Source organism: Carex rostrata, chromosome 13 (genome assembly GCF_964058835.1).
Source record: "Carex rostrata chromosome 13, lpCarRost1.2, whole genome shotgun sequence".
Lineage (NCBI taxonomy): Eukaryota > Viridiplantae > Streptophyta > Magnoliopsida > Poales > Cyperaceae > Carex > Carex rostrata.
The window spans coordinates 5,185,099-5,209,199 of record NC_135930.1 but is presented as its reverse complement, the minus strand read 5'-3'; the positions used below and the strand labels follow the sequence as shown (position 1 = coordinate 5,209,199).

The following is a 24,101-nucleotide window of genomic DNA, read 5'->3' as shown; positions in this document are numbered from 1 at the left end:
TCACTGATGTTTTACTGTAAGTGCAATTATGTTTGAGAAATATTTATCTATGTAACATAAAATATTTATCTTTGTAACATAGAGTATTTATCCATGTAATATAGAGTATTTATTATTATGTCTTAGAGTATTTATCATTAATGTTTTTACTGAAAATTAAAATTATGTCTGAGAAGTATTTATCTATGTAACATAAAGTATTTATCTATGTAACATAAAGTATTTATCATTATGTGTGAGAAGTATTTATTATTGGGTGAGGGGATTGTTTATTTAATGGTCCCTATTTGTGCGGGGACAATCCAAAAAAAAAAGAAAATTTTGTGCGGGGATAACTGACAAGTATTTATGAGGGGATTGTTTATTTAATGGTCCCCAGTTGTGCGGGGACAATTCAAAAAAAAAAAGAAATTTTGTGTGGAGATAATTAATGGATTGATTTATTCAGTCATAAATAGAGATCATTGCATAGGGATTAATACTTTGCAAATTCAGGATAAATACTTTGATACTTCAAGTTAAATACTAATATTTTTTGCGGAGTATTAATGATTGAGCGGTCCCCTCCATGACTTTTTTGGCAGTTAGTGCGAGATTTTTTGTGAGAATAGATCTGCGGGGATTGTTATCATGATCCATTTATAATAAGAAAGCTTGCTGGAGCACGACTGCACTTTAATTAGTTGTTATTTTTATCTTTTGTTGGTTGCGTTGTGTCGTTATTGTCGCATGTGACACAATATATTGCAAATATTTTCTGGTGACCATACCAGGCTTACTCTTTGTTAGGATAAATGATTTTAATTATTTGAGGTTTAGTCTTGAAGCCTAGCGTGTTATATAACTGTAATAAAACACAGACTGTTTTATCAAAAGCAAGAAGTCCAGTGCACTTCCATTAAATTAAGCTACTGTCTAAAAAACCAGAAACAAAAACAAAATGGAGGGGAAGATCTATGAACCAATTGTGCCACCACAAAATATAGAAACTTCATCGGAGGAAAACCTCGTCAAATCACCTGATGATTCCTCTACAAGGTGTGTGCTTTCATTCAATTCAGATTCGTCAACCTCTTTCAGATCATCTAACGACACATCGAAAATCTATGCACAATTTGATGATGATGATGAAGAAGTAGAAGCATCAGCGGATCCCCTGCAGATGTTCGTGCAAAAACGACTAACTAATTTACCGGGCGAACCTCACAAGAACCAACCCGTCACCATTTACAGAGTCCCGGCCTCCTTTCGGGATAAAACAAAAGTTCTTTATGAGCCCAGGATGGTGTCGGTTGGGCCATACTACCACGGGAGAGAAGAACTCCGATCCATGGAAGAACACAAGTGGTGGTGCCTCCGAGATTTCATGTCACGAGAACCTGAGATCGGCCTCGACATCTATCTCCAGGCGATGAGAAAACTGGAGCCTGAGGCACGCCAATGCTACAGTGAGAGCGTAAAGATAAGTACAGATGAGTTTGTTCTAATGTTGTTATTAGATGGTTGTTTTATCTTGGAGTACTTCCTAAAATGTAAAGATAAAGAAACCGACATCCTTTGTGATATCGGTTGGGGAGGTCCGACGATTATCTCCGATCTCTTCTTGCTTGAAAATCAGATTCCTTTTTTCATTATCCATAAGCTCGCCTCACTTTTATCCGATTTAAATCATTGCAACAGTTGTGAAGAAGGTTGCGACCTCGTTCACAACTTGTCTTCACTTCTTCCTTATCAAGAAATGTTGATGCCCCCGGAGGTGTCTTGCGAAACTATCAAACATTTGCTCCACCTCTATTACATTTGCCTGATCCCCAAATCCTACACTGAACATCTACATCGTCCCGCTATGAAACGCTCCCTTTCTTGGCTCTGGTTGCGGATCCCCCAACAACAAAAAGAAGGTAGCAGCGGTAAAGGGTCTCACCATTCCTCGGTAATAATCCCATGCGCGGCTGAACTTCACGATTCTGGCGTGCAGTTCAAGAGAAACTCGAGTCACCATTTGTTCGACATAACGTTCAACAAGGGCGTCATAGAGATGCCGCTTTTGGTTGTCGACAACACTATAAGAACAATATTTACAAATATTGTAGCTTTTGAGCAGAGTCAAATTAGTAGATTGACAATATTTACAAGCTATGTGGTGTTGTGGAATATGTTGGTCGACACCAGCAGAGACGTGAGTCTACTCGAGCACTGCGGCATCCTCGAGCTCGTGCAACATAACGAGGAGCAAGCAGCAGATTTCTTCAATGAATTGGCCGATTGTTGGTCGATGGATTACGACGATCACTACTACGCCGATTTTTTTGTGGAATTGCAAAACTATTGCAGCTCAACTTGGAATAGGTCAAGAGCTAGATTGATGCAAGATTACTTCAACAATCCTTGGAGTTCTATTTCTGTGGTGGTTGCTGTGATACTGTTAATTCTTACTGTTATACAGACCTACTATACAGTTTATCCTGACGGTACTGACAATAATTGCAATATATAGTACTCAATGATGAAATTGATGGTGGTACCAGGTATATCAACTGTGTATGGTTTTCATTTGAATGGAAATCGGTGGGAATACCCACTCTTCTTTCAAAACAAAACTGATTAAATTGATGATGATGATGGGTGTTTAGAACAAGAATGGTGTTTCAGTATTTTTAATTTTTTTTTTTTTTGCATCCGTTCAGTATCAATAATTGTAATTGTTGTATGTCTCTTATCTCACGATTATAAAGTTCTTTAAGGTTATATTTGTAAGTTTTCTTTCATATATTTTGTAAGCATAACTTTGAAAAGAGAATACACAAAATTGTTCTAAAATTGTGTCTCTTGTTTCGCTGTTGCTTTTCCAAAAATCTAGAAACACAACAAGTGGTATCAGAGTCACCACCACTGCCGTCAGATCGATCGGTGGTTCCAAAGTTCTATCATTGTTTTGCTGCGATCTAGTGCCTACAGACCGTTTCTTTCAAAAAAAAAAAAAAAAAAAAAAAAAAAACTACAATGAGTAGAGAACAATCTGTTATAATTAATTATTTCTATATTCTAGCTTTTCTAACTATATATGAAAATACTATAATATTTTATAGAATATAATGGACACTTTTTATAATTAATTATTTTTATGAGAAAGCTAAAATTATCACTCAAAAAATATAATGGAGTTACTTTTTTTTGACAATTTATAATTTACTTATTTTATAATTAAAGGATCACATTATTTTTTTACGTGACAAATTTTTTTTTTTATTCTTTTAGTAAAAATTGATTTGCGCGGATACAACGACTATATGTTCATATTTTATAAATAATTATGTTTATGTTATCTACTCACAAAGTACACGATATAGGAATAATATTAACTACTATGATTTGTATGGTTCACTAGTGGAAAAACATGAATCAGGATCGGCCTATCTGGATCGGTTATATCAAACAACCGATACTAATACCTATCTGGATCGGTTTTCTGAACAAAACCGATCCTAAAAACTAGTTAGATCGGGTTTTTTAGTCAACCGATCCTAATTTGTGAACTATCAGGATCGGTTGTTCTAAAAAACCGATCCTAATAGTTAAACTATTAGGATCGGTTGTTTAGAAAAACCGATCCTGATAGTATCAGGATCGGTTTTTCTAAACAACCGATCCTAATAGTTTAACTATTAGGATCGGTTTTTTAGAACAACTGATCCTGATACAATTTTTTTTTTTTCAAAATTTGTTCTGCAAAAAAAAAAAAAAATCAGGGTCGGTTTTTTATAAAAAACCGTCCCTGATTTTTTTTTTTTTTTTTACAGAACCAATTTTGAAAAAAATAAATTGTATCAGGATCGGTTTTATTGCTAAAAACCGATCCTGATAGTATCTGGATCGGTTTTTAGCAATAAAACCGATCCAGATAGTTTTTTTTCTTTTATTTGGAAAATCTTTTCATATGGTTATGTTTAAATAAATATAAAAAATTACATATTAGAAATATAAGTTAATTATTTAATAGAAATTTTATTTAATTTTCAAATTCTACTTAAATAATATTAAGATCCAACGTAAACTATTTACGGCCGTGCGATGTTGCTATATTGTTTTGCTTTGATGAACATGAATCCCGAATTGTATCAAATTTTATAATGGTGAAATTAATATGACATTCTTTCATTTTAACGGTTCCGATCGACCAAATGCTAATATTCGTATTCGTTCCTTCACAACCCCACACAACAAGGGTTCAAGTCCTATGTATATTATTATATGGCACAAGTCATTGATGCATCATGCAGGATTGTATAAAAAAATTCAATAGTCAAAATGACTTCAAAATGAAATATCAATGTCAAATAATTAATAATATTATCACATAAATTTTAATAATATAAATTACATTAATTTTCATCAAAATTACATTAATGAAATGTCAATGTCAAATAGTACCTATCTCCTGTTTAATATTATTTAAGTAGAATTTGAAAATTAAATAAAATTTCTATTAAATAATTAACTTATATTTCTAATATGTAATTTTTTATATTTATTTAAACATAACCATATGAAAAGATTTTTCAAATAAAAGACAAAAACTATCAGGATCGGTTTTTAGCAATAAAACCGATCCAGATACTATCAGGATCGGTTTTTAGCAATAAAACCGATCCTGATACATTTTTTTTTTTTCAAAATTGGTTATGCAAAAAAAAAAAAAAAAAAAGGGTCGGTTTTTTATAAAAAACCGATCCTAATAGTATCAGGATCGGTTTTTTATAAAAAACCGACCCTGATTTTTTTTTTTTTGCAGAACCAATTTTGAAAAAAAAAATTGTATCAGGATCGGTTTTATTGCTAAAAACTGATCCTGATACTATTTTTATACAAAAAAATTAGTATCAGGATCGGTTTTTTTATAAAAACCGATCCTGATACTATTAGGATCGGTTCTTTATAAACAACCGATCCTAATGATAACTTCCTATATAACCAGCTTAGCTAGGGTTCTTCTTATTTTCATTTCGCGCCTCTCATTTTCAATTTAGCGACTCTGTCTCTGTCTCCGTATCTCCCTCTCAAATCCTCAGTACTCTGTCTTTCTCTCTCTGTCTCCGTCTCTCCCTCTCCTCCGTGTCTCTCTCTCTCTTTCTCTCCGTCTCTTCCTCTCAAATCCGAGCCTCTCGCACTTCCGACTCAATTGTGCCAGTTTTTAATTTGTTTTATTGTTTCAAAAATTAATTAATGGTGTTTGTATATTGTTTTACAGTTTTGAGGACATCTCTCTCAAGTTACCTAATCATCCGGCCGATCAACTATCATGGTATTAGCTTTATCTAATTTTCTCATTATTATACTTTTAAAACACATTTTTTTGTATTTTTTATTGGAAAATGTTTTTCCATCTAATTGTTACCTTTGTTTTTGTTTTTAGGGTCTTTTTTAATCTCAAGTGATATGATTGCAAAAGAGGTAATTATTGATTTTTTTATTGTTGTGCTTTACATTAATTGCATAAATGTGTATATTACATAAATGTGTGTTAATTGAAGAAATAGCCCAATTAGGCACTTGTATGTTTGTTAATTAATTTTTTTTTTGATTTAAATTTATTGTTATAATATGTAATGCTTCACAAAACTTTGTTTGAAGTACATGAATTTTTTGTAATAGTTTAAGATGTGTATGATAATTAATTTAGAATGTGTATATGATATTTAATTGATTATTGCTTCTTATTGTGCAAAAAAAAAAAAATTTAGGATGCTGGCCAGCAAAATATATATGGAAGCTGGTCAAATAAATAAAAATATTTTTTTTAGCTTCAATAAAACATCAGGATCGGTTTTATATAAAAACCGATCTTGATTGTACGTATCTGGATCGGTTTTTATTCAAAAACCGATCTAGATATGTAATTTAAAAAAAAAGAAAAATCGAAAAAAATATCAAGATCGGTTTTTATATAAAAACCGATCCAGATACCTATTATCAAGATCGGGTTTTATATAAAAACCGATCTTGATATGTAATTTTTATTTAAAAAAAATTCGAAAAAAAATATCAAGATCGGTTTTTATATAAAAACCGATCCAGATACGTACTATCAAGATCGGTTTTTATATAAAAAACCGATCTTGATATGTAATTTTTAATTAAAAAAAATTCGAAAAAAAATATCAAGATCGGTTTTTATATAAAAACCGATCCAGATACGTACTATCAAGATCGGTTTTTATATAAAAAACTGATCTTGATATGTAATTTTTAATTAAAAAAAATTCGAAAAAACTATCAAGATCGGTTTTTATATAAAAACCGATCCAGATACGTACTATCAAGATCGGTTTTTATATAAAAACCGATCTTGATATGTAATTTTTAATTAAAAAAAAATTCGAAAAATCTATCAAGATCGGTTTTTATATAAAAACCGATCCAGATACGTACTATCAAGATCGGTTTTTATATAAAAACCGATCTTGATATGTAATTTTTAATTAAAAAAAAATTCGAAAAAAAATATCAAGATCGGTTTTTATATAAAAACCGATCTTGATAGTACGTATCTGGATCGGTTCTTAGTCAAAAACCGATCTAGATAACAACTATTAAGATCGGTTTTGTTAAAAAACCGATCCTAATAGTTTCTATTTGGATCGGTTCTTTAAAAAATATAAAACCGATCCTGATAGTACCAGTATAGCCTTCAACAGGATCGGTTGGATTCCGATACTGATATGTGTATATAACCGATCTTGATTCCATATTTTCCACTAGTGGTTATATATTCTTAACATCATCTGGTATAGTTTCTGTTGTGTTCTCTTAACATATATATTGTGTCACGATACTAGTCTTAATTATATTAGCGCCGTTATATATGTTAGTCCAGTTCATTTTGTTTTATCATTTTAGGAAATGGTTTTGCATTAATTTTCTTTTTCTTGAAAAAATAGCAATTTGAAAATTGCAACCACTAGTGGAGAACATACAATTAGTGGCGCCTTAAAAAATCGACACTAATACTTTAGTATCGGTCGTTTACAAAAAACCGACACTAATAATATTAGTGTCGGCTATTTATATGTAGGCAACACTAATAACTGAGAATTAGTGTTGGCTGTTTATAAAAATGCGACACTAATGTATTAGTGTCGGCTATTTATAAACAACCGACACTAATACTTAACAATTAGTGTCGGCTATTTATAAAGAGCCGACACTAATTCTCAGTTATTAGTGTCGCCTATTTATAAACAGCCGACACTAAAGCTAAAAAAATTTCATTTTAAGTCCCGCGCACCTCTTTCAAACACACGCCTCGAGTTTAAAACATAGTCTTCACTTCGCTTCACGCTTCTCTCCGATCTAATCTTCTCAAACCTAGCCGCTTCTTCTAGGCGAATACCAGAAGATGTGATGCAATATGGTCCTGCGCATGCTTCACGAAAATGGGCGTAACTTTTGATCCGTCCGTCGGATCGGGCTGAAATTTTGACAGGAACTCCACAGCCCAAAATCGGATCCGAAACTAATCCAAAACTAATCTATGATTTGTTTCACCATTTTGCGGGCTCAGATTCGCGATCCGAGTCTTCCTTCATGGACTTTTGTACCTTTCTTTATAATTTTAGAGTTTTTAGGGTCTTTTATGTATCTTTTATGTATTTTCTGTTTTAGGGTTTGTATTTAAACAGACGTCATGTCTTTTATGTATTTTCTGTTTTAGGGTTTGCACAAACCATTTATAAGAATAACAATAAATGAGCAATTTGGATGATATTTTATTTAGTGAGTGTTATTTGTAAATTATGATGAATTATTTGATATCTTTGTTTTATATATAGTTAAGCAAAAATACATGAGAATTCCAGAACAAAAATTTTCATTTTTAGAATTTTCTATGATTTATAGTGAATTTTTGAAATTTATTTTTTTTAAAAAAAAAAACATTAGTGTCGGCTATTTATTAAATGGCCGACACTAATACTTATTAGTGTCGGCTTTTTAATAAATAGCAGACACTAATACTTATTAGTGTCGGCCATTTAATAAATAGCCGACGCTAATATCTTACTTTTAGTGTCGGCTATTTACAAAGTATTAGTATCAGCCCGATTAGTGTCGCCTAATGTCCGACACTAATACCCATAAACAGCCGACACTAATTCCAAGTTCTCCACTAGTGAACACATCTGAAACTGATTAATTATTTTTCTTAAACCAAATTAGAATCTTGCATTTTATATATCAGTCACATTCATAGCACATAAACAAGCATATTATTTTCTAGTCATAGCACATATTCATAGCATAGACACACACACTCACACAAAAGCATATTATTTCTAGCCATCATATATGGCAGTACTGTTAACAAGCATAACCACCCGGCTTCACCTAGTTCCGTGCAGAGATCATCGCATCGGCAGTGCCAGCACTGTTTGTTCGACTGGCCCACGTCACGCCACCGTATATGACAACATTGCGGTCTCTTTGGAGAACCAAAACACAGTTCCCTTGCCCCCTATCGGTGTTGCTGGCCCATAAAACCCGGTCACTGCCATCATATAGCACAAAATTACCGTCTGACTGCATCCGAGCGAAGCAACCCGGGCCACGGTTGTCTGTCCCAGTGGACCATTCTGCGTGCCCGTCATCATATAAAACCAGGTTGCAGTCTCTTTGCATGGTTAGCTTGTAGCTTCCGTAAGTTAGCGATTGGCCTTCGGATAGGATTTCACCGGTGTATAGGATGTTATCAGCGAAGACAGAGGGACTGAGAAGAGTGATAGTAGTTGAAATGATGACAAGGGAAGTGAAGAGAGTAGAAATAGATGCCATTGTAAATTTTTGATAGAGGATTCAAATTGTGTTGTAATGGTTCTCCTAATTAACGATCCTCTATTTATACATTATATTTGATGTATGCATTAATGCATAGGTATGGGGTTTTGTATATAAAAAATGTAATGCGGTCTATTATGTGACAAGCATGCATCATATGAATATAATTATATGCTTTTTAATATGGTTTGAGGCAAAGATCATACCGTAACTGCGTCATACGGTCGGATGTACGGGTTTAATTTCAGATGTATTATATGTATTACTATATATAAATTTATTTTGTTTAGAAATCCATGTCAACAAAAGTTACAAGAACTGAAAGTCTAATAGTTTAATAAAATTAAGTAAATTAAGAATATTAAAATAAAAGGCGATGCTTCATTAACCATGTAACTAATTTTGACCATGCCATTAAAACCATAAATGTTTTTTTTTTCTTTAAAACTAGTTCGATCATAAGAAATATTCAAATAATATTAGAACAAAATTACATCTTTATTTTTGTCATTTGATTTAAAAAAACCTTAATAATGAAACATAATCATCCAATTAAATGATATAATAAAATACATTACTTAATTTATTGAAGTCATTTTCTATAGTATTATTTTTTATATAGTCTCAAGCTATATATGTACTATTTTTTTTATTAAACCTTCGCTAGAAGAGGCGGATTTACACAGGACACGGCCTATCGCCTGTCTCCTTATTGTCTAAGATAACTATAATTTTTATGTGTATTTTCTGTTATTTTTACAAAAAAATATAATAATAATAATAATAATAATAATAATAATAAAGTAGAATTAACTTAATTGAAGTATAAATATGTTTTTACTGTATATATATATATATTACTAAATTTATTTTTCTATTAAATATTATTATGCTCCATTATGATAATTATTTTTTATTACGCTACTATATATTGTAAAGGGTTTGTTTGACTTCTAATTAATATGGCCGAAGTATAGTTGAAGCACCCGTAGTATTGCGAGATTCGTTTTTTTAGTAAAGATTAAAAGTCAAGCAATTCAACTATTTAATATTTTCAAAAGCATTCTCATTTAGATTCAAACATGCGAGTTTCTACACAGAAAAATATTGTATTTGTTACTAGATTAAAGACTAGTTCTCTAGTAATGCTATATATTTGATAAACAACATAATTTACATTAATAATAATCATATGTTGCTTTTTTTTGTTTTAAAACCGAGCAAAGTGAAATAATGCTAGATTTTTTTTTTATTAGACAAAACGATATATTCAATAATGCTAGATTTTTTTTTTTTTATTAATTACAACATACTCTGACCTAACAAAGTGTCCACCGTGCACATAGGAAATAATTTCTTTAGTTAATTAGTTTAGAACTCAAGCGGTTCACGCCGTCAAGCACAATGATGAATTGATGATACACTTTTTTGTTAATTAATTAACTTAATTGTCCAATCTCATGATTCTTAATTAACAATGCTTAGTTTGTAGGCCATTAGCAGTTACATTATTTAGACATGTCCGACCACTATGACATGGATGGTTTGCTTTTTATGGGGAAATGGGAAAAGTAACAAGGTGATCACTATAAATTTTAATATAAGAAACTTCATGCTAAATTTGTCATATTATCTGATAGTATTAGGCACATAGATTGCCAAAGTGCTCACAAAATTGAGGTCACTTGTCAGAAATCTAACCTCGTACAATTATCAAGTATCTTATTAATTTTGTACATTAGAAACGTTGTTCTAGTCTCATAGATATACTTGTCACTATATATTCAAAAAGAAAATTATTTTTACATTCTTTGCCAAATGTTTGTATGATTTGGGTAAAGAATTTAGCTTCCGAAATATAATAGGACCCATGTGATTTAAAGAAATAAAAAAAAATACCAAATACTGAAATACAAGTCCGAAGTTCCTCAACCAAAATCCAGCGCAGAGCTCTGCGAAGGTTTTTTAAAAAAAAAAAAAAAAATCCAGCGCAGAGGTGTAAAAGACTAAAAAAATGTATTTTTTGTTGCGCCGCTTTCTATGTAGAAAATCATGTTGCTTTACAGTTTCTTCCTAAATTTGACAATTGTAGCTCATTACACATCCTGCTGTAGTAGATCTGGAACAGAATTCACACGCTTCTATTATTCAACGTTGAGGTGCGCATTATAGTCTTGCGTCGTTTCCTATGTAGAGAATTATGTTGCTATTTTGTTTCTTCCTAAATTCAACTGTTTTAAATCATTACACATTCTGACACTGAAGAATTGAGATAGAGGATCACACGTTTCAACTGTACGTCGATGTGCGCATTATACAGGAATATAATTTTCATGATTACAACATTTAATAAAATTCAACTCTATAAATATAAAGTAATTAATAAATATAAATATAAATATTTGATCTGTTCTTATATCTTTTCACGTGTCAAGAAAATTTAATAAAGTAATTAATAAATATAAATATATTATCATTATAACGAGGTTAATTTATATTCATTTTTATACAATTTTATAATTATTAATTACGACAAAATTAAATTATATTTTTTTATAATTAGTAATTTATATTCTTTCAAAAATAATGAGACCAATATTTGTCACTTTTATTTTATGTTATTATATACCTGATGTGTTAAAACTTAAAAGTAATATATTTAACAAATTGAGAAAACTTGAGTGTTCCTAAATTTGTCAAGTCTCTTTGTGAACTCAACTCTAAAATTTATCGAATTGGTTTTAAATAACAAATATGAGCCGTTCAAACCCGTCTACCTTACGAGCGATGCATCTATATGCAAATTTTTTTAATTTTTGAATTAATTTTGTATAGTCAATTGGTAAAAAAAAACATTCAAACAATGAATGCATTAAAATTAATTTATAAATCTTTTAATTTTGACCGCTTAATTTTATACTAAATTAATTCAAAAGTTATTTTTTTTCATGTAGACCCACTACATGTAAGATATATGAGTTTCAATGTCTCGGAATCGTAATTTAAAGTCAATTTGATAATTTTTAAAGTTGAGTTCACTAAGAAACTTAAAAACATCATAGTTTTACTCTTATTTGTTTATTATATTTGTGAATTAGATTATATAAGTAATTAAATTATTCGATAATTATTTTTTATTTATTTGTTATTTCTTCCACCTTAATATGTTAAGAGCAACCTATTTTTTTAACTATATAACATTAAGAAAAAAAATAAAAAATTTTCAATTTCAAACATAACATTATATTGCAAAAAAAAATTAAAAATATATCATTATTTTTTTTTTGAGGAGAAAATATAGAGTAGAACTAGGGTGTTCTTAAGATCACCAAGGTATTTGGTGAGCATAACTCCAAAACCTATTTGATTGGCTTCAAACAATAAATCTAAACCGTTGAAACCGATTTACTTCACGAGTGATGAATTTACATGTAAAGATTTTTTTAATTTTGAATTAATTTTGTATAAAGTCAAGTGGTAAAAAAATATTCAAAAAATAAATGCACTAAAATTAATTTATAAATCTTCTAATTTTAACCGCTTGATTTTATATAAAAATAATTCAAAAACTTAAAATTTTTACATGTAAATTTATCACTTATAAAATAGATGAATCTCAACGATTTAAATTTATCTTTTGAAAGAAATATAATATATTTTGAAATTAAACTCAACAAACACTCGATGAACTTAAGAACACCCTAATTTTACTCGAAAAACTATATCATTACCGCTGACTAGTATGTATGGAGTATGGTAAAACATTTGGCTCGTAGCACTGACAAAACCTCGATAAGCGAGCATTGCTTTTTTATAGTTTGTCTTTTTTTTCTTTTTCTTTTTTGAGGGAAAAGCCCGCAGGCGTTTTTATGGTTTCTGTCGCTGGTGAGCTATGTTACTTGGATACGTTGACTTAGGCACCGTACCCGTATCGGATACCGATACGCCAGCTGGTATATTGGATGACGTGACGTATCTCTAAACTGCTAGATACGTCTGTTTTAGCGAGATACGGGCGGGATACGTGCGGGATACATGCTTGTGATCTGCGAACCCGCAAACCTGCGAGCCGCGCTCGTGGACCAGTCCGACCGTGTGAACCGCGCTAGTGGACTGGAGCAGATTTCTTTTTTTTTTCCGCTCCAAGCTGGGTTCAAACTTGGGACCTCCCAAGTGTGGGTCAAAAGCTTTAACCACTGCACTAGACCATCATATGTGACAAGATCTAGTCAATATAATATTTATCTTAAACTTTCATGAAGTCTTTATTTTTCTACAAATTTGATTTAAGTTATAATTATCTAAATATAATATATAAATTAATTAAAAATAAAATATATAATAGACGTATCGTATCTTATATTTTTCAAAATTGCTGTATCGTCATACCCGTATCTGTATCCATGCAACATAGCTGGTGAGGAATGGAGAGAGATTAGAGTGAGAGGCTGGAACAAATTGAAACGAGTCATAAATAAAAGAAAGCTGGAACATCGACCCGCTATATTTATCGACAAACAGAGTGAGAGGCAGCTTCACTTGAACAATGTGTCGGTTAAATAATTGAAGTGGACCCCACTTTGCACGTTCTCGTGCAACGTGTCATTGACCAACAAACAGAGTGAGAGGCTGACCGCAGTTCTTATTTAACTGTTTTCTACCTTCTTCTGTTTACCATCCAAAGTTCCGAAATTCTTATTCACAGTAAATGAAAAAAAAAATTAAAAATTAAAAATGAGAAAATATATAAAAAACAAGTATACGGTATGGTATGTCTACTGATTAATCTAAGTTAGATTAAACTCAATTTATCCCAATTCATCCCTTTTTAATAACAAATTTGTAACCAAGCTTTCATTAACCTAACAAATCGTGCAACTAAGGTCCATTTTAACATGATTTCTCAACAACTATGAAGCAACCCAAGAAAACAAAAACAATAGTGACTTAAAGGACAAAAATTGAAGAAATAAATATACTAAATTAAGACTGCTATGGAATTAACTGGACTGACGCTGTACTAAATATATTAATGCAACTATTAATGGACATTCTTTTTTGTCTAATATGGTGTTCCAGTATTTTATTTTAATTTTTTTCAATTTTGCTGTATGATATGGTGTCTCTCATATTATTATTTATTTATTTTTGGTGCAGGGCTCCAATACGATATGACGGTCCGGAGAGACAACATACCGTACACTTGTCTTTTCATTTTTAATATTTGTCATATATTTTTCCATTTTTTCTTTTTTTCTTTTTTCTTTTTACTATTTAATATGAATAAAAATTTTCGGTCCACAGTTCCACATCATCACCATATAACCTGTCGCATTTGCATTTGCATTTGCCTAAGGGCTGTGATAAAAAAACAATAAAATAAATATAACCTGTCGCATTTTCAAAGTAGCAATCGTTGACTTTATCAGCAGTAAGCGGTCAAACATATCACTGATAAAGTGAACGTACTAGTATATTTTTCTTTATATTTTAACAAATAAAAATGCAAATTTAAGATAACATTCTTAACTTTTGATCTGTCATCAATCAGTACGAGCAAACAAAAGCAGTTCGGTTTTCATTTCTCAACTGAAATCATTTAATTAAACATCTTTGAAAACAATAATTCAATTGAGAGATATAATTATGCAATCATAATCGTGTATTATTATTCTAAGAGTTAGGCATAAGATAAATGGTGCTTCTCTCTTATGATCAATGAATTCAATGAAATCGATGAGTCTAATCTACCCACTTCTATTTATATATAAAAAAAAACAAAATCATGTATTATATATGGTCCGGCACATATTTCATTGATTTTTATGAAGTATTTACGTATGAAAAAAGAAAATGGAAACAAAAGGAAAATCAAAAGAAAAGAAAAATGCTTAGCTAGAAAAAAAAAAGGAAAAAAAAATGCCAAATAAAACAATGGGTGTCAATCCAATTCCTCCGATGCGGTACCAGACCATGTAGAACAAAATCCAAATCATCTATTTTATTTTGGCACAAATTTCAAAGGGATGTCTCTATAATTCAAATAGACTTTAAATTGATTTGTGGTTCGGTTAGAAGTATTCTACGCAGTCTAGTACCGCAGAGGATACTCGTGTAAATCGTGGCATCTAATATAAAATGTGGTTTTGAACAATGTTATCAGAACCGGACCGGACATTGATCCGGCAAAGCTTCAGGTTAACGGTTCAGTGGTTTAACCGGTGGGTCAACCGGTTCGATCGTTAGTTTTTTAAAACAATTATAAATTTAATATTGATGTCCTCTAAACATTTATGAAGCAAAAGTTGCTGCTAGTACAAGATCTAATCAATACCATTCATGTATTTCTGTTATCCCATCTGGTATGAGTATGTATCAATACCTGATGCAGTGTATATACATGGTTTTCAGATTTAAATATGTGTGATTGTAATAGATTGATCTTTTTACAATAATATCTTACCAGTAAATCACAATTAGGTTATACTGGTCATAAATTAAAGATTTTAATGATAAGAAATAAATACAAATACAAATACAAATTCAGGAAGTAAAAACGTCAAAGAATGATTCTGGCAAATCCTAAAAAAAGTATGAAATTGACTCATTAAATATTGATTGTTATTACTGGTGTACTCAATTTATATTTACATGAGGTATTCTAAACAATTTCTCTGACCATAAACACATGGGTCAGGAGTCAAGACTCATGAATCCTTCTACAAAAAGAATTATACTTTGGTTTGAGCATTTTATCAAACACCTTATATGCATTCATATATTCAATAAAATAAACTAAAATATTAACTTTTCAAGTGTTCTATCAATTTAATTAATTATTGATGAGACTACTTGAGTATTTGATCTTGACAGCTTCTATTGTAATTTTGTTTCAAAATAGGCCTTGAGAATGAGTAATGGTTTTGTGCATACGACAGGACATCAGAGAATCGAGAGAAAAAAAGAAGATAAGAAATCAAACCAATTTTTTTATATATAATTCAGCAGTATTGCTTTGCTTTCTATGTTGACGAGTGAAGACAAGGCAGTATAAAATATGGTTTTAGAAATCTAGAATCCAAAGAGGTGGCACTACAGGCTTCTCCCATGTATGACAGAGTGCCTTTTTCTCACAAGATAAACAAAATAAGTAGAAAAGCAAGGGCGAAGCTTCTAAGCCGAATAGAATCGATCGAAGTAGGAATTGACGTTGAAAGGAAGAGAGTAAAAACAGTGACAAATCGAAGCCAAGTAGTTTACGAACAGTGCGAAAGAGTTAGGGAAGAATCTGTTTTGAACCGGGTTTTTCTATGATTTAGGTCATTGTTTTTTAAATAAAACCCGTCGGTTTAACCTGTTTTGGCCGGTTTATTTACACAGACGATTCTATATAAGAACCGAACCGAACCGAACAGATGACCGGGTCCGGTTTTTTCCGGTCGGACCGACCGGTCCGGTCCGGTTCTGATAACACTGGTTTTGAAGCTTTAAAAAATGAGAAAAGGTTTATATCAAAAAAAATTTGTCCACAACACTAATCTGATTTGATTTTAGCTGTCATTAACTGTCGGTCCCCACTAATTAATGTGCTTTTAAAGCTGTCCAATTTTAACGACCTTTCTTTTATACTTGTTTCCCGATTTATTTTTTTCTTTTCTTTTTCAAAATAAATTTCTAATTTCTCTCTCTACAAAATGAAAATGGCTCTCCCATCTCCCCACCCTTCCCAATCTCTCTCCTCCCGATTTCACTGCTCCCTCTTCCCTCAACTCTGCTGCTGTCACTGCCGTCTCTCCAATTCAGATCTCTTTCTCCGCCGATCTCTCTCTCCATCGAGTTCTCGGGATTGGCAACGATAACCGTTGACGTCATCTCTCCATGCGAGGCATCGTGCTTAACTCTGTCGTGTGAGTAATATCGGATCTCACATTATTTCAATGTATGATTTGAATTTTTTATTTTGAATTTGATATCTGAATTCAAAATTACATAGATCGTTTTTGACAAAGAAACCTAGAGATCTAGTCTCTATATTTCATTAATTGGGACATAAGATGTGTCAGTTTTACATAAGGTAAAAAACAAATTAGTTTAAGTATCGATTAAGGAGAGAGGCGATATGGATGAGAGATGAAAGCGAGGCGATATGGAGTATTGATCTTGTCATTTTACAGTATTCACCATTAATTTTATAGTATTAATCTTGTAATTTTATAGTATTCATCTTGTGTAAATTTGGAGGAAAGAGATAATAGAGAGGCGATATAGAGTATTGATCTTGTTATTTTACAGTATTCACCTAGTTAATTTTATAGTATTCATCTTGTGATTTTATAGTATTCATCTTGTGATTTTATAGTATTCATCTTGTGAACAGTTACTAATGTTTAACAATGTGGTTGTGAATATTTGATGTAATGATGATTTATAGTTTGCATCTGTTAGTTTTACTGTTTACATCTTTTAAATTTATTATATTGAATTTTGCAGTGCTTATCTCAGTTTTATAGTTTTTAGGTTTCAAATTTACAGTTTTATAGTTTGCATCGTTAGTTTTATAGTTTACATTTAGAAATTTTACAGTATTGAAGTTCTATAGTTTGCATCTTTATATTTTACAGTATATTTAGTTTTAATTTATAGGATATAGATGCATATATAAATATTAATAATTGAAAAAAAAACTATGAATTTTTTTTCAAAAAAAAAAAATATATATTTTTAAAAAGAAAATTTGATTTAATAAAAATAATTTTGTATAATTTCTGAGATTATTTTGAAAAAACTGCAAGTTTGAGAAGTGATTCAATTTGAAAATGTAGAAGGTTTTAAAACTGTCATTAATTGTAAGTTAGAGAAGTACATCAAGTGGTCCTGTATCAATTACAGTTAGTTTGACAAGTTGTGTAAGTTGCAAGTACACAAAGTGATTCCGCTGAATGTTAAAAATTTAAAGTGCATTTTTTATAAGATTTGTTATACAAGTTACAACATTGAATTAATAATTTTACAGGATTGGTGTAAGTCAAATGACATTTTTTCTGTGAACAACAAGCTGTGGACAATTAGACGCTTCCTTACAAAATATCTATATATTCAGCATTATTTAGTTCGTTAAAATAGCTCGTGTAGCTGTCTTTGAAATGTTAATTAGATCCACCTAATCTAATTTCATATTAAAAAAAATATGTTTTCGAACTTTTACAAATATAATGCATTGTTAAACAAAAGGGTAACATCTATAGTGAAATAAAGTAATTGTTTTTAAATTTTATAAAATTGTTGGCAGATACACAGCCTAGTTAATATATATATATATATATATATATATATATATATATATAGAGTACGGCTAACGCGCTTCCTCTAGCATATGGGCCGAAATGCTTCCGGTGGAAATTTGAAATTTCAAAATCCAAAAAGTCGATCTGAACCGTTCATCTTCTTCTCCATATTAATATCTGCTTGGAGACCAAATTTTACATTTTTCTGAAATTTTTTACTATTTATTAAGCCACTTTGAAAATTGCTGATCCAATGGTGGCTTACCAAACAGTAAAAATCAGAAGCTACCGTTGGATCAGCGATTTTCAAAATGGCTTAATAAATAGTAAAAAATTTCAGAAAAATGTAAAATTTGGTCTTCAAGCAGATATTAATATGGAGAAGAAGATGAACGGTTCAGATCGACTTTTTGGATTTTGAAATTTCAAATTTTCACCGGAAGCATTTCGGCCCATATGCTAGAGGAAGCGCGTTAGCCGTACTCTATATATATATATATATATATATATATATATATATATATTTCGTTTCGAAGAATTGATCAATATTCAATCTGGCTCTATAAATTTTCCTTGAAGTTTTCTAATTTCCTTTTTGAAATATTTTAAATTAAGAGAATTACTGGCTGTTTCTAAGCTTTTAACACTATAAAATATTCAATTAACTCTGATCATGCACACATATCATTAACTAATTTTTTAGAATAATAAGAATAGTACAGCTGCACCCCTATTAAATAAGCAACTCATCAACAATTGGTCAACTATTACAAACATTGTGGAAATGTTTTATATTATAAATTAAAATATAAACCCATTAAATATCCATCCTTTCCCATGAGAAAGTTGTTATGTAGGCTATGTTTTGTTTTGAAGTGCCACAAACAAAGGAGAAAAATTAATGGCGACTAAGCTAACTGGCGGAGGAGAAATTTGATGAACATGACAAAACAAAGTATACAAAAATAATGGCTTCAAAAATTGAGACCAAGGAGAGAGCTAAGGGTGCTTCAACTAAAGGTGCGCCTTTATTTCCTCTCTATTTATATGTGTTCTACGCACTGGGTTTTGATTCAATAGAACCGGGGGGGTGTCCCATAAGCATCGGACTGAATTCGATTGGAGTTGATCGATCTGCTTAATTTCATATTCGTATGAACGATTGATTTTAAAATCTACCCCGTGAATTTCATCAGGCGTGCGAATCTTGTCGGAGATCGAATAATTTCGATCGGACATCGTACCGAATTTGGTCTGATGCCCATCGGACCGCCCCTTTCCATGGTTCAATTTGTTATTCCCAAAATATTTAGCTGTCTTAACATTTTATTAGCATTTTGGCAATGATGCACCAATCTGATTTTCCCAAAAATCTTTTGAACTTTTCATGCAAATTACGTGCGTAGTAGTATAGTATTATCCTATTCTCTAGGAAATCTAACAATGCTCAATTTATTAAAGAACAGACCATTATTTCAGTGACATTGATGTGAAATTATTGCTTCTGTGATTTCAATCCTTCTGTTGTAGTTTCTTCAATTATGATGCTTTACAATTACAACAATTTATTTTATTTGATTTGGGTATACCGATCACAAATATACAATAAGTCAATAACTAAATCCTCACCAAACCTGGTTATAAATTTGATAATAACATTGTAAATTCATGGAAAATTGTTTTCAAGTCAAATAAGATATTTTAACAAGAATACTGATTGGTAGCTTCTACCAACATTTAAAAAAAAAAAACAAAAAAAAAGACAGATTTTAACAAGAAAATTTACAATTTTCATACCAAGTAATTTAAGAACTGATACGCCTAACAGAAATGGTTATCAGAATACAGAACCAGTTTTATCTGATAGTTGCCATACTGGATGCATTGACTAAGATAAAATGCGTGCAGTATCCATGAAAGAACATATTTTCGGAATACATACTGGCATCTGTTACAGAGGACCTAGATCTTTACCTAAGATGAAATTTTTTTGTATTATGTATTCTTCAACTAATTAATAATATATACTGTTCTCTAGTTTTCTGTTTTTGGCGTAAAATCCCTAGCATACTGTTTTTTTAATTTTAGTAGTATGTTGGGTTCTAAAACTTGATACCCAAAATATTTAAGTTTTTTAAAATGAAGTGTATTCTTTGATAAAAGACCCAAAAATCTACCACATTTACAAAACCAGAAGGAATTCTTGATTTTGCCATAATTTCTCTTTTTTCCTTTCAAAATCATGAAACCATCATCAACATAATTTTACAAATCAACAATAGAAAAGAAAGTCTCCAGAAAAATTAAGGTAGGCCATAACAACCTAATGAACCATCTTTGACCCAAATAAGCCTAGAATATTAAAAAACGTGGTATCCAACATATGCCTTGCTGTCTGTTATGCACTCATTAATTTTATATAATTGAATTATTTCTAATTGTATTATCATCTCATGACTTGACAATGTTTACAGAAGGGTTATATACATTACAAAGGCTTTAGAGCCATTAGATATTTATCTGAAAATAGAAAGAAATATAACAGCTTTGTTGCAAAATAAAGAAACTAACAAAAAGAAGAAAGGGGGAAATTTTGCAAAAATTGCATCTGAACTATGCTATGTATCCCCAAGTCTTGCCTCACCAATGCAAATGAAACATGTACCTTTTGAAGGATCTGATATTACAGGGAGATATTATTTGTCATATGTTAAACAATCCATGGCAAAACACCACCCATTTCTCTCAAATGAATCCCAGCCTAGCTAGATGTCATTCAGATGAGTTAATTTAATTAAATGTTGTAGTTTGGGATATAGGGATATATACCCATCATCATCAATCGTACTTGCGCTCATTAATTTTGATTCAACAAATCTTAACTATAGATCATTACATCTCGAGTTCTACACAATCAACCCGGAATGTGGAAGTATCCGGAGAAGTTGTGGATGTGTATGTGCAAAATATGAACTTGCCAGGAAAAGCCAATGAGTGTAGGCCAATAACCATCTTTCGTCTCCCCATGTTCATTCGTGATAAGAACATGGACATGCACGAGCCGAAATTGGTGTCAATCGGGCCATATTATCACAACACAGAAAAACTAAGAACTATGGAGGAACACAAATGGTGGTGCTTGCGTGACTTCATGGAAACACATTGCATCAACCTACCCGACTGCATCCAAAAGATCGGAGCACTAGAGGCAGTAGCCCGCCAGTGTTATAGCGAGACATTAAGCTTAGGAAGGGATGAGTTTGTGCAAATGCTCATACTTGATGGATGCTTCATTCTTGAATTCATCCGTAAGCACTATGGTACTGTGCCCGATTCCTTTTTTGATATCGAACGGAATCAAGAAACCATATTGCTCGATATTCTCTTGGTGGAAAATCAGATACCCTTTTTCATTCTACACGAACTTTTCAACCTAGCAACTGGTGGTGGCTGTACTTGTAATGGAATTTCGTGCAAATTGCGCGATCTAATTTTTGGGCTACTTCCGCCTCAAATTTTGTGGAGGCAGCCCGAAATACCATGTAGGAAGATTCATCATGTGCTTCACTTCTATTACTTGTGCATGGTGCCACATCCAGGCTCCATGCGTCAAGCCGGCAAGTCACCTTCACTGAAAAATACCAAATATGATGGTAAGGTTACTCTCGGGGGTATTGAACAAGACAAAAATACGAAGGCTAGACACTACTCCGCCGAAAGGGACAAACCATTAGCAATACCGAGTGTTACCGAGCTTCATGAGGCAGGTGTTAGATTCAAGAGGAAGAGAAAACCTCGCCATCTCTTTGATATAACATTTGAGAATGGTGTTATGGAAATTCCTGAATTGTACATTGATGATTTGCACTGTGTGCTCCTCGCTAACCTTCTTGCATTCGAACAAACCTCATATGGGCCAAGGGAGATCGTCTCTCACTTTGTATCTTTTCTTGATAATTTAATCGATACAAAATTTGATGTTTCAAGGCTAGAGTATCACCATATCGTCATAAACATGATCGGAAGCGAGGCAGAAGCCGCTAATTTTATCAATCAACTAGGTAAGTGGACCTTAGTGGAGCATAGCGACGAGTACAAGAGCTTAATTATCAAAGTGCAAAGATATGCTACATCACTATGGCCTAGATATAGATCTACATTGATGCGTGATTACTTCATCAATCCATGGACGACAATCTCTGTCATTGCGGCTGTAATCTTGCTTGGGCTTACTTTTTGTCAAACCTACTATACAATCTACTCAAGTACCAGCTCAAATAATTAGTTTCAATATCAGTACTTTTTCAATGATTTCTTGTTTCTATCTTCTTTTTTGTTTTTATTTTGTTTCCTGTTTGTGATGGAACTATAAATGGTTCGGATATAATGGCCATTAATTGTTTGATTGTTTGGAATGTGAGATGGCACAATCTCGTATATTGTATACTTTTTTTTTTTTTCCGAGCATAATTACTTTGCTACCAACTCAACAAAAAATTTAACATTATTTAAGACATGTTTACTTACTGAGGTGGCTTAATTTGTATAGTAGTGGGTACCAGTTTAGGTAGAAACTCTGAACATGCATCGCCTGAAGCTGAGTGAAGCTGAGCTTATTTTGCTAGAATAATTGTATTCTCCTAGACGAGAATCCAAATTTAGACATATTTGCGCTGTCATGGGCCACTTACTATGTAAAGTTGTAGCCGGTCTAATTTTATATGGAGAACATTTTGAACGGTTCGGATTGACTATTTGGACTTTCAAAATGGACATATTGATCCATAGTACAGACCATTTCCCACTATGCATAGTACCATATCCTCACTCAACTTCTAATATCACGATCTTAAGTAAAGTAATTTTGTAAAAGGGGTAAAAATGGGTTACCGATTTAGGCAGCTACATGGTCTTATTTCTGTATTTAGCCCACCATCAGTTCCCTACAAAAGATGAAACCATTTTAGTATCTTTCATTTTAAATATTGCTTCGAAGAACGGTACGTACCTGTCAAGTCAGACCTGATATGTACTGGTACCGGTTCTTACCAGAATGGTAAATCTAGCATGTTATTTCTTGCAAATAAAGACTTGGATTCTAATGTTAAACAATTCATGTGGATAATATTACAGATCCTATAGACTAATCCCATACTATACTGGTAAATGCAACACTCTAACAGTATACAGTAACAAAGGGGACTAGTTATCTGTATACACGTCATAATTAAATTTATCCAAAAGCCAGTAGTTTTGCATATTCAGAGTTCCAATAAAATAGAAAAGAAAACATACACCAAATCTTTGTTAATAGCAAAATTATAGTTCACAAGTCACTGGATGATGCTGGTTTGGAAGTTCAAAGCATTCTGCAAAAAAAGAAGGGTAAATTGGATAATCAGTGCTTGGGTTTACATATCTAATCATACCAAGAGCAACATTACACTATGAAAAGCATGTTTTGCAGTTCACCCGTAGTTTATAGTCTAATTCTGCTATTAAATCACTTTCCAGAATATTTTTTCACTAGTTATTGGGGCAATAATTTTGAAGGTTTTCTTAATACATTTAATTTCACAAACATGATAAAAGGGCATACCGAAGGTGAGTCAAGTCGATGGCGAATTGGTGAAGCATAACGACATTAGGTGGTACAGCACAAGACATTACCCTCCAGTAACAAAATTAGGTAAATCATACATTACTTAGGTGTAACTCATTGCAATCATTTTAACTGTCAATTAAAAGATCATCAACTGTGCATAACTCGTTGCAATTTCTCGTTGCATAGGTAGGCTTTTCTAAGGAGCTATAATGTTTGGAAGCAGTTGGTACCACAGCTTGTGAAACACATTTAGTGGCATCTCGATGATGCCATTGTTAAAGGTGGTGTCAAAATAATTTGAGTTGTTCTTCATAGAGCTCTTGAACACATGGAATTGCCATGTCTTTCTGTTTTATATCTTTGTCAGTATTCTATGGTCACTA

At 31.8% G+C, this 24,101-nt stretch overlaps 3 protein-coding genes across 3 annotated transcripts; 2 read left to right on the top strand and 1 right to left on the bottom strand.

Moving 5' to 3' along the window:
- The first annotated feature begins 940 nt into the window (after nt 1-940).
- Nucleotides 941-2,497, top strand: LOC144563863 (UPF0481 protein At3g47200-like). The gene has a single exon (XM_078313330.1). It carries the CDS (start codon nt 941-943, stop codon nt 2,495-2,497), a length of 1,557 nt encoding a protein of 518 aa, XP_078169456.1.
- A 5,885-nt stretch (nt 2,498-8,382) lies between these two features.
- Nucleotides 8,383-8,826, bottom strand: LOC144563862 (mannose-specific lectin-like). The gene has a single exon (XM_078313329.1). The coding sequence runs from the start codon at nt 8,824-8,826 to the stop codon at nt 8,383-8,385; it is 444 nt and encodes a 147-aa protein (XP_078169455.1).
- A 10,169-nt stretch (nt 8,827-18,995) lies between these two features.
- LOC144564529 (UPF0481 protein At3g47200-like) lies at nt 18,996-22,625 on the top strand. The gene is made up of 2 exons (XM_078314125.1): nt 18,996-19,133; nt 21,002-22,625. Exons 1-2 carry the CDS (start codon nt 19,082-19,084, stop codon nt 22,396-22,398), a joined length of 1,449 nt encoding a protein of 482 aa, XP_078170251.1. The 5' UTR covers nt 18,996-19,081; the 3' UTR covers nt 22,399-22,625.
- The last annotated feature ends 1,476 nt before the right edge of the window (nt 22,626-24,101 follow it).

What these genes read in the sequence shown, in the direction of transcription:
- LOC144563863 (XM_078313330.1), top strand. Translation starts at nt 941, where the DNA reads ATGGAGGGGAAGATCTATGAACCAATTGTGCCACCACAAAATATAGAA.
- LOC144563862 (XM_078313329.1), bottom strand. Translation starts at nt 8,826, where the DNA reads ATGGCATCTATTTCTACTCTCTTCACTTCCCTTGTCATCATTTCAACT.
- LOC144564529 (XM_078314125.1), top strand. Translation starts at nt 19,082, where the DNA reads ATGGCTTCAAAAATTGAGACCAAGGAGAGAGCTAAGGGTGCTTCAACT. An exon ending in TAAGGGTGCTTCAACTAAAG is followed by an intron (nt 19,134 to 21,001) that starts GTGCGCCTTTAT and finishes TCTTAACTATAG; the next exon opens with ATCATTACATCTCGAGTTCT.